General features: G+C 39.4%; 1 protein-coding gene across 3 annotated transcripts in view; it reads left to right on the top strand.

Annotated features, from left to right (window-relative positions):
- Positions 1-23,227, top strand: part of SLC18A2 (solute carrier family 18 member A2) — a 53,742-nt gene extending 30,515 nt beyond the window's left edge. For 2 of the 3 annotated variants that reach the window (XM_038410736.2, XM_038410737.2), the window contains 9 exons: positions 7-50; positions 136-196; positions 6,378-6,473; positions 15,096-15,174; positions 15,437-15,488; positions 15,975-16,038; positions 16,957-17,076; positions 17,690-17,823; positions 21,121-23,227. In XM_038410736.2, coding sequence (XP_038266664.1) covers positions 7-50; positions 136-196; positions 6,378-6,473; positions 15,096-15,174; positions 15,437-15,488; positions 15,975-16,038; positions 16,957-17,076; positions 17,690-17,823; positions 21,121-21,228 — 758 coding nt within the window. In that variant the 3' untranslated portion in view covers positions 21,229-23,227. Of the gene's footprint in view, positions 1-6; positions 51-135; positions 197-6,377; positions 6,474-15,095; positions 15,175-15,436; positions 15,489-15,974; positions 16,039-16,666; positions 17,077-17,689; positions 17,824-21,120 lie in introns of those variants that run through there. The other variant, XR_006283042.1, reaches the window with a different exon arrangement.
- Positions 23,228-25,391: the final 2,164 nt, after the last annotated feature.

Raw genomic sequence — 25,391 nt, 5'->3', positions numbered from 1 at the left:
TTGCAGCTGTTCAGTTATTTATTCTACAACCATCCAGAGCACAACCAGAAGTAAGTACTACCATAAAAAAACACTTTATATAATGGGTGATGTTTTGCCCTTCCTAACCCAGTGATTTTGTTATTTGTCTGACAGACTCAAAAAGGGACACCATTACTGACTCTCTTGAGAGATCCATATATCATTATTGCCGCAGGTACAGTTTAATTCTTATAGAGTTTAATTCTGACTGTGCTTTTTTGCTGTACCTTGAATCCCAGACTGCCTTACTCTGGCCCTGGTTATGAATAACTTTCTACCAGTGCATCACAATTATTTGCAATGTTAATTTAAAACAAGGTTCCAGGAATAAAATAATTCATGGACATTCAGATGGGCTTAAGATGCAAGTCTTGGATTCATGTCAGACTTTGAACTTCCTAAAGAGCAGAGATTATGGTTCACATCCATCTCTGCGTAGGACTATGTAAAGCATGCATTGTTCACCTGAGAAACTTGAAGGAAAAATATTTATATCAGTTAGGCTTATGTCAATACACACTTCTGGTCAACTAAACACATACGTAACTCTTTTTCAAAGCCTATTATTTACTAGGATAAATGTTTTGCAATAAGTAAAACTCTAATGGAATTGCAACAGACTGGTAGATTGGAAACACTGCAATCTGTTAACAGGTGTTGGTTTTGCTGGGAAGGGGTTAAGTGAGTTCTGCTGACTCACTGAGGGTATGTCTACATTGCAACCAGGGATATGAATTGCAGCTTGTGTAGACATACCTGCATTAGCTGTACTCTAGCTCGCTCATGAAAAAATAGAAGTGAGGACACCACATGTGGGCTTCTGTACTAGCTCCATAAGCAAGTACATACCCAAGGGGGTCAGGGTACGTTTACATGAGATGCTATTCACAATCTCATACACAATGTAGGTGAATCTTGAGTCAAGAGACAATTGTGCCACCTTGATATATGTGAAGTGTGGCTGTCTGGGGAGAAAGAAGATCCAGCATGTTGCTGAGCAGTTGTGAGGGAAGATTTATCAGAGCATCCAAGCCTGGGGAAAAGGATTATGCTGAACTTTGTTTTCATTAGAAAGGGTGAGAGTTTGGATTGTACCTAGAGAATGAACTATGTTTATAGGATTTTGGGAAAGGCACCTGCTTGCGGATAGCTCAGGATCTAATGATAAGTGTCATTTGCTATTACAGGAATTATTGATTTGATTAATCTTTCCCACAGGAAGCACAATCCTGGCTGACGTAGCTATATAGGCCACACCTTAGGCTCAAATAAGTTTGAATTTTCCATTCTCTCTCTCAGGGTGCTATCCTACGCGGGATTGGGTGGGGATGCCACTGTTCATTGTGAGCCTACTGGGAACTGTTAGGCTTGCAATGTACAGGAAGCTTATGGAGTATAACAGACTTGTAATCCAGAATTAGCTACCAAGGCAAACCTTTCATTGCAGTTCCAGTGGGAAGCCTTGCTAACTACAAGTAAAAGTCATGAGCATTTTAGGAGTTATAAATGTACTGACACTTTTAAAATATCTTCTGCATTCTCATTTTGGAGGTATTAGTTTCACAGTTATAAGTTCAGACTCCAGGGCCTCTGCATGTAGGTCAAGTTCTTGATTCGTAATTGTCTACTTTATAGTCAAAGGTATATGCATTTCTCTAACTAGTTTGGCTTGTCTGTAGCAAGAGGCTCTATGAAAAGATCTCTTGATATTTCTAAGAGGTGCTTCTTGTGCCCTGGTTTACATCCACAGAGCTTAAGCTCAAACATGGAAAGCTTCTCCTTGCTCCTGTTGCTGTAACTTATTCCTTTATATATCATATATCAGTTATCACTCCTTGTTGCTGATGGGTTCAGTGCTTCTATTCTAATAAATGTCACAGCAAATAGGATGCCAATACAGTCATTGGAGCACTGGTACAATATGGTCCTTGTGGCCAGCTCTGATAAGCAACTGGGCTGTAGCATTTAAATGATTGTCAAGTCCCATGTAGAATGCATGGAAACAGTCCAGTCTGGAGATCATAAAGGCACGGATAACTGTGGTAGGGCCCACAGAGAGAAATGGTCATTGCTTCTGAAGCTCCAGGTGGCTTAGGTAGCCAGAAGTACCTCCAGAGTGCACACCTCATTAATGTGAGTTGGGTAGATCCTCTCAATCATGAAGGCAGATGCTATCTAGATGCTTTCTTCAGCTAACATTTCCATCTTGTCTGGATTAAGCCTCAATGAGCCCATTCTATTTTGAATCCCTATTTTGGTCAGCAGCTAGGAAAGCATGAACAGTCTATACCATTGGGGTTTAAAGAAATATATAGAATTCTGTGTCATCCAAATACTGATGACATCGCACCTCAAACTGCCTCAATATTTCCTCCAGTAGCTTTCACACATGGACAGTATATAGCACATTCAAGGATGACAAATTAGAGTCATATCATGAGAAAGCCCTGAAGAAGGAAGAGGTGTGTGTGTGTGTGTGTGTGAGAGAGAGAGAAAAAGCAAATAGATACCACCTTCTGGTATCTGTGTCAGAAGCAAAAGACTGGGAACCAGACAGCTATCAGATGGTCTGCAGTCAAGCAAAAAAAAATTCCTGGTCAATGATATCAGTGGTTACTGACAGATGTTAAAGAAACATCCATGGATATCATTGCTTGGAAGAGATCAGCCAACGCGGGAAGTGCAATCCCTATGTCATATCCAGATCTAAAACCTGATTGAAAGGGATCAAAGAAAACTGAGCACTCCAGGTGGATGAAGTTGCCTTGACAAAGTCAAGTTGCCTTAAATAACCTGGTCCAAAATCAGAATAAGTGAAATACCATGATAGTAAAATTTTAACAACAAGGTGTTGTTCCTTGAGCAGGGGTCTGACAATTTTCCATTTGAGGAAAGTATCTTTTAGGAGGGCATTAATGGTCTCCACCAATAATGCACCCAATGCATCCCTACTTGATTTTGTCAGCCATGAGGAGCCAGGGTCCAAATGAATGGTAGCAGTTTGAAGTTCTTCCATCACCTACAGGAACTTTGCAAGGACAACAGTAAATAATCCAGGAAGAATGTGGCATATGTCCCATCCAAATATGAATCTCACCTCACCTCTTGAAAGAGGTCAGTTCAGTACTCTAGAGAGATATGGATGACAAAAGTTTATTATCTGCCTCCTGATACTAAGGGATCAGTAAGTTGGCATATAAGTCATTACTAGACCTTGCAGAATACCAGCTCAGACTCCTACTGTTGTGCTGGAATATGTCCTACTTGCGTAATAAAGATATGAAGTGCCATGGTCATAAAGTAATTACAAGGTTGTTACAAGTGCTGGGTTGTGGCAAACCCTAGAGCAGCGGTTCTCAAACTGTGGATTGGGACCCCAAAAGGGGTTGCGACCCTGTTTTAATGGGGTAGCCAGGACTGACTTAGACTTGCTGGGGGCTGGGGCCAAAGCCCGAGCCACACCACCCGGGACCCAAGCCCAAGGGCTTCAGTCCTGTGTGGCGTGGCTCAGGTTACAGGCTCCTTGACTGGGGCTGAAGTACTTGGGCTTCAGCTTTGAGCTCCCTGCCCACGGCAGTGGGGTCAGGCTTTGGTTTTGCCCCCCCCCCCCACATCCAGGGTGGCAGGAGTTGGGTGGGCTGAGGCTTCGGTCCCCCCTCCTGGGATTGTGTGGTAATGTTTGTTGTTGGAAGGGGGTCACGGTGCAATGAAGTTTGAGAACCCTTCTAGAGATATTTTCTGTCATATACTGTTAGGGAAATGGACGCAACTCCTTTATACACATCTGTGGTTTTGAATTCTATCTTTGGGTAAGTTTATTAAAACCTGAATAAGAATTTTGTTACTTGAGCTCTTCTTTGATTCTAAGGGTAGGTCTACACTACCCACCAGATCGGCGGCTAGCGATCGATATATCGGGGGTCGATTTATCGCGTCTAGTCTAGACACGATAAATTGATCCCCGAGCGCTATTCCGTTGACTCTGGAACTCCAGTGCTGCGAGAGATGCAAGTGGAGTCAATGGGGGAGCGGCAGCAGTCGACTCATCGCCATGAAGATGCCGCGGTAAGTCGATCTAGGTACGTTGACTTCATCTATGCTATTCTCGTAGCTGAAGTTGCGTACCTTACATTGACTCCCTCTAGGTTTAGACCAGGGCTAAGATAGAATAGAATTCATTCCTCCAGCTGTATTTTGTATGAGATGAAGTGGTTTTCCAGCATCAAGGTGTTCTTTCAGGCTCAGTTGACTTCTGGATTTGGACAGGGCATCCTTGTGTATTTAATTGAAATGCTCATAGACATTTGAAGGTTCCAGGAGCACAAAATGTAGCGGAAAGTTTACTTTAGCCATTGTTGCTTGCCCCAGGAATATATGGGTAGTGAGTCTACAAGTTTGTCTTAGGGGTTTTAGATGTGTAATCTAATACACCTTGGCATTTTTGAACAAAGAATGACAGTGGTGCTCATTTTGTGCTGAACTGTGTGATGAGAGGGTTCTTTCAGGAGAAATAATTTCTCTATGACATCAGACAAATTAGACTTGCGTTTTTAAAGGTAAAAATTGACTGGTAAACTACCGTAGAGACACTTGAATGTTTCTGAATACCAGTCCAAGACTGTAAGTATTAGAAAGACTTGAGGATTGCATATCTAAGGGTACTGGTTACAACCATGGCTTTAAAACTTTGTTGAAGCTCACTTTGTCGTGTATCAGCAGATAGGCATATACCTGTCTCACTATCCTGCTCTTACCTCTCACCCCCCCGATTGTGCAGGTTTTCTTGGGCAAAATGGGGTAGGCTCCTCTTGTCAGGGAATCAGAAAATAATATCTTGTGACTTCAACCGTGTAACAAAATACACTAGGAAAAATTTGGTGAAGATGCAGATAAGTGTGATTGGGAAATCTGGAAAGAAACTATGAGTCATTCTGGCTCCTTGAATTCAACAGGTAAATTTACCGCATGTTAAATTTCATAAAACATTACACTTGGCTCTAGCTGAGGCATATTGTAGCACAGTTTGGGGATGTTTGAAATTCCACCACCTGCACTAGATCTCCTTTGAGCATAGATGATTTACATCTCCAAGGCTGTAAGTCCAGCCCTTATACAAAATACTAGAGGGTTCCACAGTAATGGTCAAAAACACTGTAGCTTGAACAGTGCTATGACAGAACTTTATAATGTTACGGTAGAATACTTTTGATAAGGGTGCATCTTTTGTCAGCGCTAAACTGAATGTAGCCAGTTCATTCACAGCTACACTTCAAAATATTTGAGACCACAGGGAGTGCCACATTTATAAGAGGCCAAGTTCTGGTCTTCTCTTACTATGGATCAAGCGTGTCACTAGTCTTTCATAGAATCACAGGACTCAAAGGAACCTTGAGAGGTCATCTAGTCCAGTCCCCTGCACTCATGGCAGGACTAAGTATTATCTACATGCACACCCATGGTGGCTTTGCAGAGAGGGTTGGAGAGGAGAGATCCTTGCATCTGGTTGGGATACATTGAGCCTCTCGAGGTGTGGATAACCCATAATAATGAGCACTGCTGCTTCCTATAGAAGCCCTCAATAGATCTTGGACCTTTTCCTTCACTGTGCTGCATCTGCAAAGTTAATTGCAGCCCCTGCTGAGCTGCTGCAGTGGAAGAGTGGGGCCAAGATGGGCCCAAGTTTTACAAAGTAATAATAAATGAAAAACATCTCTCTTTTCTGGAAGTGAGTAGGATGCTGATGAAGAAAGGGGAGATTAACTTTCTATCCTCCCCAATATCCTGGTGGGAGTAGAGGGCATCCCCCATGATCACAGCTCCTTTTTGCTTTAAGGGATACACAACTCCTTTAAGGTTCTCTGTGGCTGACAGAATTATGGGGACATCCTGAGCCTGGAAAGGACACAGTGACTCCTCTTAATTATCCTCAAGTACCTCGGGAATGGAGTCAGAGGCCATGCCTTGTACACAATAGGGCTAGGATTTAGCCCCAAGAGAACAGATGTAAAACCAAAAGATTATAGTTATAACTTATCATTTGTACAACAGTCAGACCTAATGCACTTTCTAAATGTCACCAAGCTCACTGAAATCTTTGTCTCCCCCCGCCCCATTATGAAAATAGCTTAACCTTTATTGTACAATTCCTCGGAGAACTGAAATAAATAAGAAGTTGGAGACTTACGTGATCCCGCTCTTCACCATTTAAAGTTAATCAATATTTGGTGTATGACAAACAGGGCTACAAAGAGCACATTATTTATATAAACACTGCCCTTCTCTGTTCAGCTTTTGGTGTTAACATACAAGTGATATAATCCCTGCATTTCCCTCCCCCAACCCCTCCTCTCTTTAAGGATCAATCTGCTTTGCAAACATGGCTATTGCTATGCTGGAACCAGCATTGCCTATCTGGATGATGGAAACCATGTGTTCAAGAAAATGGCAACTTGGTAAAGTAGAGTCAATATATTTTACTTGAGTGTTGTATATTGTAGCATGAGGCTGTTCCAAGTGTGGTTTTGTTAGCACTGGTCTTCTTGGGTGCTTTGATGATAGATGGCAAGATGATCATTTTTTTTCATTTTTTGGTCAACATCGTACTTAATTGTGTGATTATGTACACATATTTAGAGGTTGTCTGTTTGTGAGATATACACACAGAATTCAGTTTTTATTTTTTTATAATTTCAATGGATAATAGATTTTTTTATTGAAGCATTTTTTATTTTTATCCATTTAAATTGTGGAAAATTATGGAGGGTCATAATTATTTAATGAGAGTAGACCTTGAGAATCAAAAAGTTAAAGATTATAACTGTTAAAACACAATCTGTCAACATATGTTGAAGTTTCAGCCTTAAATCAAACAGCATTTTTTCTTACTTTGCCTAGCAGTAAATTTCAGTTATCACTGACAAATATTTTTTCATCAGTTTGTGTGTATATGGTTAAATCAATGTTTATTGACACTTACCGATAAAAAATGAATCCTTCCAAGTCTATATATCAGCATGATGGAAGAGCATGCCAGCTATCATGATTTTAGTATGAGTATTGCAATATTTGATGTTTGACTTGAAGCCCCAACTCCTGGAGACCAGTGAGTATACAAATATCTCAATTTCATTTAAAAATAAAGTTTCTGGCTCTTGTGGTTACAGAGAAAAGTCTGAAAATGTGACCTGAGTGCACCATAAATGCTCAAAAACCAGAAGACAAATAAAAAGAACCCAAGATTATTTTTTATTAAAGTCTCATGATTTAAGCCAAGATGATGGTTTGGAGGGCACTTGATTCATTGTTTTGAATGGTTGGGACTGACAGTATTACATATGTATCTGCGCTGTATGTAGTACACACACGTATGTACACATCCCAGAACTAACAGTTTACAGCAGTAATGCTGAGGGAGCTCTAGGCCCTTGTTAAAATTTTGCAACCAAATTGAAGGGAGGATTTGGTGGATCTCCCTGAGTCTAAAGGATTTCATCCTCTTCTATTACTATTAAATCATCTCTGTCAAAGGGCTTCTCCATGGAGCTCCTAATACTTCCTAAGAGCGAGGGCAAAATCCTGGCCCTACTGAGGTCAATGGGAATTCTGTAATTGAGATCAGTGGGGCCAGGGTTTCACCCTAAGTTCTTTGCCTTTGGGATGAACAAGCCTGCACCAAAAAGCAAAGTATTCAATAGTGAGGACTCTGACAAGATACCAAGCACAGTGCTCCTTCGTTCTCCTCTATGTTTAGGACACATGAGCATTTATGGCAATATCTTGTTTTATTTTTAATACCTTTGCATTTTCTTTATCCCATTTCATCCCCTGGTGTTATTTATCATGTTTATTACACTAGTGTCTACATAGAAACTGAGAATGGGGTGGGCCCCATTATAATTAGTACTGTACAGACATAGATTAAGAGAGACAGTCTTGCCTCAAAGTCTAAGTAGATAAGACAGACAAATGGATACAGCATACAAGCAGAGCGAACGATATGATGGTAGCAAACATATTCATTACACAATTGTTTTTTCTTTTCTTTTAAGTTATTTTATTTAAATCATTTCAGTGGAGTTATCTTAGGAGGGGATTAGCTATATGGATTGATTTACCTGTTCATTTATCTGGGTTAGTTTGCTTTCTGGAGAGCATGCTGTGTCTGACGGAGTTGTTTGCATGTTTGAGAAGAGTGAAATGATGAATCAGATTCCCTTTTTATATCCTTGAACGTCAGGAGTTATTTCATGATCTATTCAGGGAGAGGGAGGGGAAGAGAATGTGTGCAGAGGATATTGTAGAAAGATGTGCGAGCATGTGCATGTAGCTGGAGGTGGAAACTGGCTAGTACAATCTGATTATTTTGTGATGCTCCAGAGTGGGGTAAAGCAGTCAGAGTTTACAGCTTAATCTGGCCTATAAAGTAAACATTTTAAGAGGTTGAAAGTATGTATCTTCACATTATCTGAGTTATCACGTGGTAACATTCTTTGCGTTTCTTCTTTAGTGTTAATATGTGACATTTTAATTAAAAAGGTAATTTTCTAGTCAAACTTTGTTAACTGTAGTTAACATTGAGCATATTGCAGTAGCTGAAGGATAACGTTAAAGGGATGTTATAATTATCCCAAATACTATTATTTACAAACAATATTATTCACTCATAATTGTATTATTTTAGATCATCACCATAGATGACCTGCAAACTATAGTTCTAAAAAAAGCACCCTCGGGAAGCCAGAATCGAATTACAGGTTTCAGAGTAGCAGCCGTGTTAGTCTGTATTCACAAAAAAGAAAAGGAGTACTTGTGGCACCTTAGAGACTAACAAATTTATTTGAGCATAAGCTTTCGTGAGCTACATCGGATGCATCCGGTGAAGTGAGCTGTAGCTCACGAAAGCTTATGCTCAAATAAATTTGTTAGTCTCTTAGGTGCCACAAATACTCCTTTTCTTTTTAGAGAATCGAATTAGGCATCAATAATTAAAAGATTGCCAAACCATCAACGATGATAAAGAGTGCTATATTGTAATGTGAGCACATTAATGTATAAGATTGGAGATTTTTGAAGCCTCCCTTACAGAAGAAAACAGAATCCATCTGGTGGAAAGTTGCTTGTTTATCTGCCTCCCTCAACCAGAACATATTATTGATGTTAAAGAAATGAGGTTTGAGAACTTCCTATTTGAATAAAGATTGTCTGGAGGAGAATATCCATTCTAATTAATACTAGTTTCATCCCCTAATGATAAAAGCAGTTGATTCCATCCTGCTTTGTCTGATTTGATGGCATTAGCAGTTGAAAGTGTTTAAAATCTATCTTGAACTGGAAGCTTTGAAAATGATGATTTCTATATGATTTAGAGTCTAGTTGTTTAAAGTACAATCTTGAAGTTCCTTCAGAAATCCTGATTTTGATCAGATGGTTTTATACTCCATAAAACTTAGAAAAGGGAAAACTAGTGATTCAGTATTTCAGAGAAAGAAAAGGAGTACTTGTGGCACCTTAGAGACTAACAAATTTATTAGAGCATAAGCTTTCGTGAGCTACAGCTCACTTCATCGGATGCATTTGGTGGAAAAAACAGAGGAGAGATTTATATACACACACACACACAGAGAACATGAAACAATGGGTTTATCATACACACTGTAAGGAGAGTGATCACTTAAGATAAGCCATCACCAACAGCGGGGGGGGGGGGAAGGAGGAAAACCTTCCATGGTGACAAGCAGGTAGGCTAATTCCAGCAGTTAACAAGAATATCAGAGGAACAGTGGGGGGTGGGGTGGGAGGGAGAAATACCATGGGGAAATAGTTTTACTTTGTGTAATGACTCATCCATTCCCAGTCTCTATTCAAGCCTAAGTTAATTGTATCCAGTTTGCAAATTAATTCCAATTCAGCAGTCTCTCGTTGGAGTCTGTTTTTGAAGCTTTTTTGTTGAAGTATAGCCACTCTTAGGTCTGTGATCGAGTGACCAGAGAGATTGAAGTGTTCTCCAACTGGTTTTTGAATGTTATAATTCTTGACGTCTGATTTGTGTCCATTCATTCGTTTACGTAGAGACTGTCCAGTTTGGCCAATGTACATGGCAGAGGGGCATTGCTGGCACATGATGGCATATATCACATTGGTAGATGCGCAGGTGAACGAGCCTCTGATAGTGTGGCTGATGTGATTAGGCCCTATGATGGTATCCCCTGAATAGATATGTGGACAGAGTTGGCAACGGGCTTTGTTGCAAGGATAGGTTCCTGGGTTAGTGGTTCTGTTGTGTGGTGTGTGGTTGCTGGTGAGTATTTGCTTCAGATTGGGGGGCTGTCTGTAAGCAAGGACTGGTCTGTCTCCCAAGATCTGAGAGAGCGATGGCTCGTCCTTCAGGATAGGTTGTAGATCCTTGATGATGCGTTGGAGGGGTTTTAGTTGGGGGCTGAAGGTGATGGCTAGTGGCGTTCTGTTGTTTTCTTTGTTGGGCCTGTCCTGTAGTAGGTGACTTCTGGGTACTCTTCTGGCTCTGTCAATCTGTTTCTTCACTTCAGCAGGTGGGTATTGTAGTTGTAGGAATGCATGATAGAGATCTTGTAGGTGTTTGTCTCTGTCTGAGGGGTTGGAGCAAATGCGGTTATATCGTAGCGCTTGGCTGTAGACAATGGATCGAGTGGTATGATCTGGATGAAAGCTAGAGGCATGTAGGTAGGAATAGCGGTCAGTAGGTTTCCGATATAGGGTGGTGTTTATGTTCATTTTTCTCTCTTGAGAGAAATAATAGATACTCAATATAATCTAATTGTTACCCCCCACATATAATCTCAGTATACTCCTCCTCCTCCTCAAACCCAGGTTGTAGAGTCTCACAATGTCTAAAAGAGAGAAGGTTCTGGATGAAGATGAGCTGGTTATCACTCAGCCTGGATAAGATGAAAGTAATACTGCTCTAGATACTTCCCTATGCCGACAAGTGTTTCTCAGCCAGTGGGTCACAAAATACAAATCGAGGGGTTTACGAGGCATTGAAAATTTTGTTATAATCTAAAGCAAAGAAAAATCTCACTTTGCCACTTCCTGCACACTCTTGCCCAGCACTTATTCTCTGTCCATCTCAAACCACACATACACACACACACACACACACACAAATTATATATAGGTATATTGATACATTAATTATAAAAGTAAGTAAAAATAGAAGGGGGGGGTCACAAAGATATTTGACTTTGAATAAGGACCCAGCAACATGCCACAGTTGAGAAACACAAATCTAGAGGGATAGGTCAAAGGTGATGCCTGTGCAGTGTATTACAAACACATACCTGACTTCGGCCAACATAGTTTGTAGCCTTAGGGTCCTACTGGGTCTTTGCTGCTCCTGGAGCCCCAGACAGTACTGGTGGCCTATGATGCTTATTATCACCTCTGAATGGCTAAGAGACTGCAGCCATTTCTATCTGATGCAGACTTTCATTCACACTTTTTCATCCAGTCTGCACTATTATATTGTGCACCACTTAGGGCAGTATAAGTCTTTCTGGGATCTCCAGCTAGTTCAGAATACAGCTGATCCCCCTTCTGAATAGTGTGGGCCATCATGAATATATAGCACCTGTGCTTGAATCTTTGTATTGGCTTCCTGCTTGCTTCCAAATACAGTTCAAGTATTGATTGTCCATCTGGAAGCTCCAAATAGCATAGAAAGCAGCAGTCCACCTGTTGAGATTAGTCTGTCTCTGATAGGAAATCTTCTACTGTACTCTGTAATACAATCAATCAGGTACATTTGAATACGCCATGTTTGGTGAGAAGGCTGTCTTAATTAAGAGCCCTTGCCTTTAGCACTTTTTCCCTGCAACAAACTAGTAGAGTCAGACTCTGGTCACCTTCAGACAATACTAGGCACATTTGTTTTCATTTACTATTGGATTTACTTTTTTTGCCTCCTTGTTTTTTAAAGTTTATATTTGTTTATTTAAAGAGTTTAACTACCAAGGCAATAACTGCTCTAGACATTATTAACAACTACCAGATGAAAGTAGTATACTATATAGCTGCAATGTTCATCTTCTGTATTCTCCAGCCAAAGAAATATTTTCTTTCCTTATTTGTTCCAAGTCTAGAGATATGGAAAAAAATATATATAAAAAAGACACAGGCAAGATATTGCAAAGGAAATCCCATTGAGCTTTCAGTGTTTCAAGCTCTGTAGGAGTGTGTCATACAGATTAATATGGAACATTTTCCCAGTTTTTTCATCTGCCCAGAGGGAGCCTTGGCAGAGAGGTTATGTTTTACTGAGGCACAATTCTTTCCCTGAGCTTTCTGGTATACAGGGAAACTGCTCCCCCCAAAACTGGCTGGCTAATCAGAAAGAGGATGGTGCCATGGTTCCTCCTTCCCCCCCACGTCCCCTTTGAACAATGTGCATGCTTCACTGCACTCCCTGGCATTGAAGAACTTCTGTAATCCTGATCCTTGCATGGGGCATGCAAGTTTTGTTTTTTGAGGGGCTGCATGCAAGGGGCAATGGTGAAGCAATTTTTTGCCTCCATCTACCTCATCCACTCATATTCCTAAGTGCCCAGGACAATCTCCCCCTAAATGTCTTCTGACTCTTTCCAGTTTATCCCCGAATTCCTGATATAAATTTTACAAGCATATTACAGTTAAAAAATATAGAGTTAAGGTTAAACATGTCTAAGAAACTCGAAGATCTTTGTGTATGAAAAGGCAGTTAGGCATCCAAACCATCTTAAACTTCATCCTCGTAGCAATGAACACTACCCTGTTCTGGGTACCTACCCAGAGAAGTCAGATTTTCCCCTAGCTCCCCAACTCCCTGCCTCCGTGGTGTAGTGGAGAGAGCCGGCTCTATAAAGCTGCTACTCCCCCCTTGTGGGCAGAGAAGGGTGAAGCTGAGTTGATGCAGAGGGGGAAGTAATCTGCTAATATGAGTCAGCAGCAGATTACTCCTCCCCCTTACTCAGGAACGGAGATGCAGGGAACAGGCTTCTGGGATGCTCTTGGAGCAGGGCAGTTGCACACCAAGCCTTGTTCAGGGTTAGAAGGAGAGCAACAGTCTAGCTCTTAAATATCAGACTCAAATATGAAAAGCATTTTAAGAACATTGCTTTCTGGTTCATGTTCAGTGCTCCACCACAGTATGGGCAAAATACAGCATATTCCTCATATGTACTGCAGCCACAGACTGGACGTCTTAAAACTCTTGAAAAAAAAATGGGGATGGTACATTAACTTTACTATATCCATATAGTTGCATAGCAGCAGCTTACCTTATCCAACATCAGGATGAATGCACTACCTCAGCTTCTGACCTGAGGCCTCAGTTGATCTGGGATTGTTGATAACTTGCTGTTTTGGCTAGAGGACTAAAGCAAGAACCATTCCAGGACAAACTAAGAGTCCTGTAACCCTCCTCCTCCTCCACACAGCATTTTCCTCACCATCTCTCCAGGCAGCTCATGTCCTCCCTAATACAATCTTTGGGACTCTGAACTGAGAACAATCACCTGTCCTAAAGGCAACTGTTCTGTTCCACTGGTTCCCAGAGCCAGTTCCTACAGCACCTTTTTCTCTGACTCTTCTCCTGCCTTCTTCCACAACAACCTTCCCCAGTGTCCTTCACCAGGAAAACATCGATCCTTCAAGCATGGTACTATTTCTACTGGTTTTCCTCTCCTACTGAGGGCAGGCTTCCTCTTATCTTTCTCAACAGGCCTGGTTCTCAGTAACCTGCTCTCTGTCATGTGATGCAGGGAAAGAGGGCTGGAATCACCAGGCACACTTGAACCTCTTAAAATCCCAGTTTACTCTCTAACACAGTGGTTCTCAAACTGTAGGTCAGGATCCCAAAGTGGGTCATGACCCCATTTTAATGGGGTTGCCAGGGCTGGCTCAGACTTGTTGGAGCCTGGGGCCGGGGCCAAAGCCAAAGCCTGAGCCGCACCACCTGGGACCAAAGCCAAAGACCAATGGCTTCAGCCCTGGGTGGTGGAGCTTAGGTTACAGGCCCTCTGCCTGCCTTTTCAGCTTTGCCCCTTTCTCTCCCCTCCCACCCCCCGCCTGGGACAGTGGGGCTTGGGCTTTGGCCCTGCCACCCGGGGCAGCTGGGCTCAGGCTTTGGTCCCCCCTGCTGGGGTCATGTAATAATTTTTGTTGTCAGAAGGGGGTCGCAGTGCAATGAAGTTTGAGAAAGCCCTGGTCTAACAAATAGTGAATGCAAATTCAAAATTCCACAGTCATAGTCTGTGGACTGCTCAAGCCTTTAGAAAAAGTCTTTGATCAAAAATAACATATCTTGTAAAATAAGTTTGAGGGGAGATAGGAGGCTGGTGTTATTGGTTGGGTGACCTTAAAAACAAAAATCAATCATCTGAGTCATCTAAGGCAATTTGCAGTTAAGTTTAACTTTAACTCCGAATATATTAGCTCTCTAAATGACTTTTTTAAAAAAACAGTAGTGTTCTTTTAAGATTTTTTTTACCTTTAAGTTACTGAGATATACTCTTATCTTTAATTACTGCCTAACAAAGGGCTAGGTTTTGGCAGGAGAGAGAGGAACCTTGACTCTGCCCCTTCAGTGTGCTTCTTCCTGCCCACCTGCAGAAGGGGATGATGTAGCAGTTCTGTAAAGATGGCAGTTCCCTGCTTGGCAGAAGCAGCAGTAAGGCACATTGGTGTAAGGAAGTTGGAGAGAGGCACCCCCGTTGCATCCTTTTACCTCTTGCAGTGGCACGCAGAATGGGCCATGATTTGGCCCAAAGTTTATTATATTTATTCTGAATATAATTTTGTTGTTTCTTTCTAACACACATACAGAGATTCTTATAGCTGATACTGAAATACTCTTTTTGAAGGCGTCACAATGGTACTGCGTTTGATGGATAATCTTGTTAGATTCCATGAAAGGGCTGGAACAAACCGGATATTTAATGCTTTGGTACAGGCGCCAGGATTCCATTAGATTGTTTTAATCACAATTGCTGTGTCTGAACTTATTAGTTTTTCACTTCACTGAAATCATTGTTGATAATATGTTTTTTTTTCATATTTTCCAGGCGTCGCTTTCCTTCCAGCTAGTATCTCTTATCTTATTGGAACTAATATTTTTGGGGTACTTGCACACAAAATGGGAAGGTATGCTTAATTAAAAAAACACAATCCTTCAGCATATTCATATAGCATTTCCAGTTTTTCCTCAGGCAATTACTTGATAATAGAAATCATTAGATTTTATTAGATATTATTAACTTGAAATTTCATTTAAATAAATCATGTTACGTATTTGGTTACATAACCCTGCACTACTGCTTTAGAAATAGCATTGAAAAATTCCAGACCATCTCTAATAAATCTGCATTTGTTTGATGTCTAAGAGAGAACATTTCTTCTTTGATAGGTGGCTTTGTGCTCTACTTGGGATGATAATCGTGGGAATAAGCATTTTATGTGTGAGTAAAAATTGACATGTCAGCAAAATGAACTACAAATTCAACTCAGCTCAAAAATGTATATATTAACTTTGAGTATGTATTTTGCTCGTGAGATTTTATTGAAGTTTCTGTTTGTGATGCATTTTTAAACATCAGTTTGTTAATCAATCCTGAGTGCTTTCAACAAAAATTGCCTTCTAGAGAGTGCTTATCATGTTCCAGGAGGTGATCAAAGAGTTGAAGAATACAAACTATAATTTCTCACAGTTCTCTCCTAATCAACAGCTATTATAAACTGTAATTAAATGCAATAAGTATTTGTTATGACACAATCCATGCAAAACAATTACAATGTTTTCATCTATATTTCTGTACAAACTGCTCCATGCTGTCATAGTAAACAATTAAATCAATTGTTTTGAGGATTTATTTGCGAAAAAGACAAATGATCCCATTAGCAAGATGTGATGGGTTATACTTAAATCTCTGAAATTTCATTTGCAGGTACCATTTGCCAAAAACATATATGGGCTCATAGCACCAAATTTTGGGGTTGGGTTTGCCATTGGTAAGTAAAATTACTTGTATGTACATATTTTGCTGTTTATTTAGAAAAATAACATTACTACAGAATTACATAAAAGATTCTTTTTGTTGCCATTCTGAGTGGGCAACACCCAAGGTTACACTCTGAAACAAATTTGGCAGTAGACTAGCAATAGTTTTAAGGCCTGCACAGGGGTGTTCAACCTAGACTTTCAGCAACTGGGCTAGATTCTGACCTGTGTTACCCGTGAATAACTCCATTGACCTCAATGGGTCTTTTAAGATGTCCCAGAATTCTAGCAATGCATTGTTAAAAAACAAAACAAAACAAAAAACCCCAGCACTTTACTATTGCCTGACATTTACATAGAAGCAAACACACTCGACTTACTGCTGACCCAGTGTAAATCCCCTACCACACACATGTGCCCTCTCGTCACAGTACACATGAATGTGTTTGCTTATAATGGGCCATGTAATGAAACTTGAGTGGGATTTTTTAATGATTACAGGGTACAGAGGTTGACAGATGGTTTAGTAATTTGTTATTTAGCAGGTATTCTGAAGTGTCTGCAAACACAAAGAACTGTTAGTAAGTGTAGAAATTACAGTATGTTTATAAACCACAAATATCATGCAGCTTTTTGATCTGATAACTCGTGCGGCTTTTTTACAAATCATTCATGTGAAGTACAGCATAATAATAATAATGACAGACTTGAAACCAGTACAATCCTTTATGCTCATAGGCATAAACAAAAATGTATAAGCCTGGACTGAATAGTTTGTTTTCTGTATGAATGTTATTAAAAGCTTCTTTAGCTTAACAGTTCTTCTAGTTTCATTTACATCTTTTTAGATCATATGAGGTTGATATATTAAGAGAGAAAAATGAAAGCTGTTTCATGAAATACAATTTTCCTCCTATCATCATAATCAGGAATGGTGGATTCCTCAATGATGCCAATTATGGGCTACCTTGTAGATCTGCGTCATGTTTCAGTCTATGGCAGTGTGTATGCAATAGCTGATGTTGCCTTCTGCATGGGGTTTGCATTAGGTAAGGGCTTAATTTTCTCCTGTTTGTAATGCATCTAATAGACATAAAAAGAGAAACTAAAAAAGGGCTTGGGGCAAATACCCAGAGCACTATAGGCTCTATAAACTGCAAAACTCTTATGATTCTGCTGCATTAGATTGGTAGGGGAAAAGAATGCTGGCAGCCTATATGGAGATTCCACACCTCCTATATGGCATGATGGGGAAGGGTAGGTGCTAGCCAAGTTAGGTTAGGTCCCCAGTGTGGGAGCATTGTAGTACCCAAAGCTAAAGCAGTGGTTTCTCCTTTGTCTGGCTGGGGAAGGAAAGGATTCCATTGTCTTCCCTTTAGTGTACTGTGCCATGGAACCTTGTGTCTAGCCTACTTACTAGTGCAAAAACAGTGTACAAGAGTTCTGATCCCATGCCCATTGAAACCAGTATAGGATCTCCAATTACTTCAGTGGACATAGTACCCAACAGCATTTTGTGCTTAAACATGAATTTTAAATGCATATTTACTTTTCTTAAATGGATTTTTAGATCATGAATTTTGTATTTAAAAAATATGTTTGCCCCCAGTGATTATCATAAATATTTTGCAGTATTTAGAAAGAGCTTTTTATTTCCAAAAGGTCCCTCTGCTGGTGGTGCCATTGCAAAGGCAATTGGATTTCCATGGCTCATGACAATTATAGGGATTGTGGATATTGTCTTTGCTCCTCTATGTTTTTTCCTTCGAAGCCCACCTGCCAAGGAGGAAAAAATGGTAAGCAGAAAATGTTATTTTGCAATAAAGTGAACAATGCCTTATGTATACTTCTCTAGCACTAATTATCCAGAAAACCAAAGGACCGAAGGATTTTCTGCCATCTCTGCCTCTCCTCTTTAGAGTAGTAACTCCCCTGTTTAACTGGAACTGTATTTCCTGAGTCCCTCTACAGTATTTTAGCACTCCCTCCTTAGGGTTTTGCAATAAAATGAGCACTGCATGATTTCTTTGACTCAAAGCAATAAGGGCCCAACAGTGTAATGGCTGCACTCAGTATAAAATGCTGCAGCGCCTTTGGTGTGGAAACCTTAAACTCAGATTTGCTCTATCTGCTTTCCTCCTAACTCCAGAAAAGTGTTTTGCTGAGGTTCATCAAGTCCTTATTTCTTTGCGTCATTTCTATTGTACTCTTTGGCTATGTCTACACTGTAGTGAAAAAGCCATGCCAGTTGACTCAGGCTCATGGGACTGTTTAATTATGGTGTCGACATTCAAGCTTGGGCTGAAGCCCAGGCTCTAGGACCATGCCTGGGGGGAGTATCCCAGAGCTTGGGCTGCAGCTGGAGCCCAAATTTCTGCATCACAATTAAACAGCCCCTGATCTGAGCCCAAGTCAGCTGGCACAGGCCGGCTGAGTGTGTGTAATTGCAGTATAGACATACTTTTAAAGGCCCTTTACAATGTATTGTCGCCACTAGGGTAGTTATAGAATGGGGGGTAGGGGGCAATTGCTCTTGCTGGTAGTTTTAGGTTCATGTATTTAAACTTACGGATGGTTTTTGTTTTATAAAACATGGATTTTTCATCCCATAAAATTACATTCTCCATACACGCCAGGATAGGCGATACATTTTTTTAGTTCATTTGCCACATTAAACTGATGAAACCACACTAAAGGAAAATGAAAACTGAATTCAAGCATAACATGCACAAGCAGCACTTTCCTTCTCTCTGGTCCCTTTTCCCCTTTACTCTTCTCCACTGATCTATTTGGTAAAGCAGTAAGGAGCAGATTATGATGGATGAAAAATCCAAGACTGATGAAGATATAGGGAATGACACCATTTTTTCCCATTCAAGTTTGGATATTTGAAGCACTCAAAATGAAATGGAAAATGTAGCTACTACATCACCATTAGTAAAACTACGCATCATTCATTATAACTTTTGGCATTCCACTAAAATTCAATAGAATGGGGAGTTAGCATTTAGTTCTGCTTTTGTGAACTCATCATGACCCCAAATACACATGTAAATAGCAGACTAACCTGTGAATGAACTATAACCGGCAACCGGCAAACCCAAGAAAAAACAGAACTATTTTTGGGAGCAAAGAAACATTCATTGTACCTTTTAAAAAAATATATACTGTGCAATTTCTAACTAAACTGAGGGATCTTTTAACATTGTATGTAGGCAAGAAATTCTTATAGCTATATTGCTCTAGTCTTCCCAAAAGTCATGGACAACAAGACAAACCAAAAAGATAAGCCTTGACACTAATTTGAATTTAACTCTCTTGCAATATATTTAGGAATCGTTTGTATATAAGCAGTTAGACAACTGCACCTCTTTTCTTCAGAAATTATATTATTCTCGTCAGTAAGTAGCTGCTGTGAAACCATAGGTCAAGTACAGCATCATTGATTTGACCATTTCATTTTCCTGTGGCAAGAACAGTAGACAAGTAGAAAACACTGTTCATGCACGAGTGCTCAAAGCCCGTTTCCATGTGTCTGTGCTGCAGGTGAGCTTTAAAAAAAAAAAAAGTGTCCCACTATGAAGACAACAAGCTTACTGTCAGTTGTCTTGTTAAGGGCAAAAGGCCAATTTTGGATTGGAGTAATTCTCACACAACTATTTATACTGATGTAAAAATACAGGGTCCCTTACCCTCAAAGGCCTTGCAGTCTTGTGTGCAGGTTGCTATTTTGCAATGCTATGGAGTGAAACCTAACCCTATTGCAGTCAAGGGGAGTGTTGTCACTGATTTCAGTGAGGCTCGGATTACACCTATGCTGTTTAAGTTCTTCAATCAGACATTAATACAGCACTTCGTGAGGGGCCCAACCTTGATTGGGGCCTATAAGTGCTACCATAATTCAAATTATAACTGCATAGTTCACTGTTCTCTAAGTAACTTGTTGCATGTTATTGATCTGGCACTGCTCTGCTTTCAATTTTGATGAAGAGGACAGAAAACCGATTTCCTACTTTATTAACTTTGCATGATTAATAAAAAGCCATAATCTATCAATAGACTATCATGTCAATGTTTTGTAGTGGGCTGGCCTTCCATTGCAATAACTGGATTTTTATAGGTTAGCATTAAATACAAATAAACAGGCCACCAAACTCTGTTCTCACAGACAAGGCCTGATATTACAGTTGCAACTCACAGTAGCCCAACTTCAGTCAATAAAATTTACACTGGGATATTCCAGGGATTAATTTGGGATACCAGTTTAACTGGTAACTAAAGGCATGTCTACACTGCAATTAACCCCCACTGGCTGGCCTGTGGCAGCTGACTCAGGATCATGGGGCTGTAGAATTGAAGTATAGATGTTTGAGCTTGAGCCCAGCTTCTGGGTTCCTCCCCTCTTGCAGGGTCATGGAGCTTGGGTTCCAGCCCGAGCCCCATGGGCCTGTGTCAGCTGACAGGTCAGCTGTGGTATTTAATTGCAGTTAGACATACCTTAAGAGCAGAATTTGGTCCACTTTATAAGACTAGAATAGATGCTACAAGTTTGAATTAGTTTCTGAATCCAGAAAGAAAAATTTTCTCCATGTGTAGGGCATAACTGGTAACATTCTGAACAGTAGTCATGGTGTGGATTATTCCCATTGATTTGATGTGTCAGAAGTGGTGGGGAAATCAAGTGACCAGGATAGAACAATTCCTTAAGGCAATGGTATTCTGCCCTCTTGTGATTCAGATTATTAACAGATGATGATGCAAAACGTAGTTGTAAATTCACTATCTGTAACATATTGGAAAGATAACTCACATTTCAAGTTAGTGACATAGGGTGAAATCCTGGTCCCACTGAAGTCCTATATATAAAAGTTTTGCCATTGACTTCACTGGGGTCAGGCTTTCACCTATATTCTTTATGGGCTTGATCCTACTCTAGTTGAACTCAAAGGTTTTGCCACAGACTTTAATGAAAGAAGAATCAGTCCCTAAAACAGTGCCTGAAGTTGTGTGGCTTTTTGTGAAAAACAGGCAGCTGCAGTCATCATTAAAATGTTTAGCAGATATGCTAATACCCCTGCTCTTTTTTCTTTTAGGCAATACTCATGGATCATAACTGTCCCCTTAAAACAAAAATGTATACTCAGAACAACGCCCAGTCATATCCAATAGGTGATGATGAAGAATCTGAAAGTGATGAATAATATTAAAAGCCATATTATTTTGGTGTACACAATGCAGTGTTCCCTGTGAAACATCTCATACAGAAATATGTTTTAGATGTTCTGTACTTTTAATGGTGAAATAGTAAAGAAACCAAAGGTATATTATTTATTTCCCATGGTTATAACGTAGATTGCCAACTGCCTTATAAAGAGAAAATAACTTTTATAGGGGTTTGTATAGTGTTGAAAACTTTATTTTATGTATTTAATTTTATTAAATATTATACAATATATTTTTGATTAACTGTGTAGTTAAATCTGTATAAACATTTGAATCCAAACTATAATTTTCTAAATCTTATTCATGGACACTGACATAAGATTTCATAGTTTGGACTCATTAGTGGTAATGAGTTCTTGACAGTAAAATGCTTCTATTAATTATTCCTCTGATTAAAACAAAATGTGAAGTTCAAAGAACACACAACCTATCCAACTCTCAGCTCTTCTAAATGTACTGTGCTCTTTGAAGCACATTCACAAGAGATAAAGTCTAGAATTAAGACAGCACTTTATTACCAGTTGCTCAGCTCAGGGTCATACAGTGCCATCAATTTTGGTTTCTTTGCAGAGCTCCCCCGATGATTCCAAAGGTGCATAAAATTGATGGCATGCTGAGACCTTACAGTAAGAAAATAAAACTTTATTTTTAAAAACAAAAATTGTTTTCAGACATATCAGTGTATTGCTAAAAAAGTTCAAATGTGTTTCTGAAGGATAGGTACTCCTCTAACTCCAGTGACTCTCGCTGGCTCATCCACTAAAGGGTATTGTCACTAGTTTTAGAAGAAACTGTATATTTGCTCTCACACAGAAGATACTATGGTTTCCATCTGATGTGTGAAGGAACGCTGGGCAAATTTCAAGGCAGGAACACACTTTGGATATATAGGGATGAATTGAGAGGCCAGTATTTGTTGGCTGTTAATCTAAAATAGCACTAAAGAAACAAAAGATAAGGGTCAAAATCTGTCCTCACATGTATGCTCCCCTTTTTCCCTCTTTGGGGATTACAGTTGTATCAGAGTGAAATTGGGTTTTAAAACTACAGCTGATGTAAATACAGGTGTAGCTCCACTGAAATCAATTCAGCTATGCCAATTTACACCAGCTGAGGATCTGGCCAAGGATATGTAAATATATAACAAAACCACACTTAAAACATTGCCATTACTTTTTTGCCCTGTATTGTAGTCTCAGCTAACCATATATTCTAGGTGCTGGGAAAACTGGATAGAAGAGAATTTGATATCTCCTGCTAAAATTATTTATGTACAAGTGGGCTAATGTACCTTCAAGAGAGTAGGGGCAGCATGAAGCTTTGACATTTACAATTTTTATATTCAGATCTTTTATTTTTGTCATCTCAACTTTATTTCAGGTACTTCTTACACATTCATTTCAGGATTTTTATGATTAGTTAAGATCATTGCAGTATCACAGTATTTACATTTAACATCTTACTTAAAGGACTCAACTTCAGTAGCTTTAGCTAAAAAGTATTTTACACTGATTTGCCTACACTTCTAGAAATTTTGTTTGTATGGTTTGTTTTATTTGAAAATGAAGTCAAATTATAAATTTAGCCAAAATAATGGAAAAGTAACAGATAGCTCATTATCAATACCTCTAGTTATTTGATGAGACAAAATCTAATGCAATGAAAGTCCTGCATTAGACAGTCTACTTTTCTGCACTGAGAAAAATCAAACTGCTAAAGTAAACACAACAAAACTGAAATGTTTTTATCTAGTGTTGTGTACATGTAGTTTTTGTTTGTAAATGGAAATCTTTATGTGCCTTCTTTCATGTATCAGCAGATGTTTCATGTATTACAGCAGATACTCTGTTTACATATGGTTTTGTAAAGTGTATATAGTATAGTCAGAAAGTATGGAAATGCTGTGAATCAAATCTCAAGTATTGCTTTGTTGATAATTATGCAGTAACACTACATAAAATAAATAAAAAGTAATCTAAAATAAATTCATGATTTATTGCAACACGATATGGTAACTATCTCACCACTTTCTATGCTGCTATGGTTTGCACACACCAAGAAGTGGAAAGAAGGTAATCAGAATTGATCAACCTCCTAGGAAAGATTTCAGATTAGCAGCCGTGTCGGTCTGTATCAGCAAAAAGAAAAGGAGGACTTGTGGCACCTTAGAGACTAATGCATTTATTTGAGCATAAGTACTCCTTTTCTCCTAGGAAAGCAACATTTAACTCATACCTAGTCTATTTATGATTTCTAACAGGCAGGTTAAACATTTCCATGCCAGGAGACAAGAGGTCTGTGTATAACCTGCTAATGTAAAATGAGCTCCCAAGCAATCTGACAAATGACTTTTGATTCAAATTTTAATTTTTGTAAAAACTGTTCTCACAAATCATGCAGAAAAATGTAGAAGGGATTACAAGGCATAGAGGAGATGGTTCACTCCTGAATGGACCTGCATGTAAGTAAATAGTTATGAGACTACACGGCAGCAGGAATAGACTTATTACAAAGTATGAAGGATCACAGCGAAGTCTGGAACCTGACCTATGCTAGTAATTAGTTTTGCATGTGGCTGTCTTCTATTATATTTTATTGATGCAATAATTTTGACAGCATTTCTGTAGCTTCCAGGCCTCTTACAATACAAGAAAATGATTCTTTCCATGCCCCACAAAGTATCTGGAAGACAAACATTTTTAATACAACAGAGACTGAGATTTGGCAAGTCTGTCAACAGTTCCTTCAGTCCACTGCATTGGTTGCAACACCTATATGTAAAACTGCCATGCAGCGCAATATCCTTTCTACGGTTTTCTTTAATAGAAACAGTTTGTATTTTCAAGGTTAGCATTTTTTTTAAAATAGCTTCAACTGTGAGATTTAACAGTGAATCTAGTTGCATGAGTAGGTAATGGTACATATGAAATTCATGTTTTGTGAGTGAAATGAGTGAGAAGTGTGGTCTGCATATTATGACTGTGTGTGTTTGGGATTTGGATTTTTCAGGGCCATAAAATAGATGATTAGAATTTGTCATGACCTTGAAATTTGTTTCCAAACAATTCTCAGCCATTAAAATGTTTATATCCTACAAATTTGTAGATCAATTTAAAAAAAAAATCAAATGTCAGTAAGTCTTTTACTTTGTTTTTGTGAACATCTCTGGTTGATATCAATTGTTCAGTTGAATTTATTGCCCTGAAGTTGGATCTATAATACTAACACTTAAATTTTAATTAGCATACAGTATATTCATCTGGATGAAGTGCAATCACCAATTACATTAATCGGTGTATTTTTATGTTCATATTTAGATAACGTAAGTTGCTACATTTAGAAGGGCATATCAAGAAAAAGGTAGACTGTCCTGTCCACTGGATTTATTTTTGCATTTTTCTTGATCAATTAAGAATTTTTTTTAAAATGAAAATTAAGGGAGACATTCACATTGCTACACAAATCCCAAAGTGAGCTTTGTGAGAGAGACTCATGAAGAGGACTGAGCTGACCCCCTGAATCTCTCCTCAACCAAGGGGCAGAGTGCAGAACAAGCGGACTGTGGCTCTACGTATCCCCTCTTTGTGGGGTTTCTAGTCAGTGTATCCAAACATATCATAGCCGAGCTGGCTGTGCCCTATCACTCTGCCCCCAACCCACCCACATACCATGGAGACAATGGGCACTGTGGAGACCCCCTGTATGGCCTCTCTCCCTTCCCTCCCCACCCCCCACCCAATCCATGCAAGAGAACCATGAAAATTCTGCTGTACTTTGTGTCTTCTGTGGCCATGGAGGAACAGGTGGATTTCATCTAAAATCAGTATTAACAACCCAATGGTACGTGCATGGCTGTAATTATATTTACCTTTAACCACATGGGAAACTTTGAAAAACATTCTGTTTAGGAATAATTCTGCTGTCATTTAGTGTATTTTTCTATCCCTATGTCCCCCAAAAAATATTTGCTGCTTAATAGCTTATGTGCTTTGCTACTCATCCTCCTCCTGTAGTTACAAATGTCTATTTATGACAAAGTACACATTGCAGGAGAATAGAGATAGGGAATTGGCAGGAGGAGCAGATAAAGTGAGTTAGTAAACTGCAAGGATTCTATTTTTTAAAAAAATGTTACAGGGAA

Source organism: Dermochelys coriacea, chromosome 7, assembly GCF_009764565.3.
Source record: "Dermochelys coriacea isolate rDerCor1 chromosome 7, rDerCor1.pri.v4, whole genome shotgun sequence".
NCBI lineage: Eukaryota > Metazoa > Chordata > Testudines > Dermochelyidae > Dermochelys > Dermochelys coriacea.
This window is presented reverse-complemented; position numbering and strand designations above follow the sequence as displayed.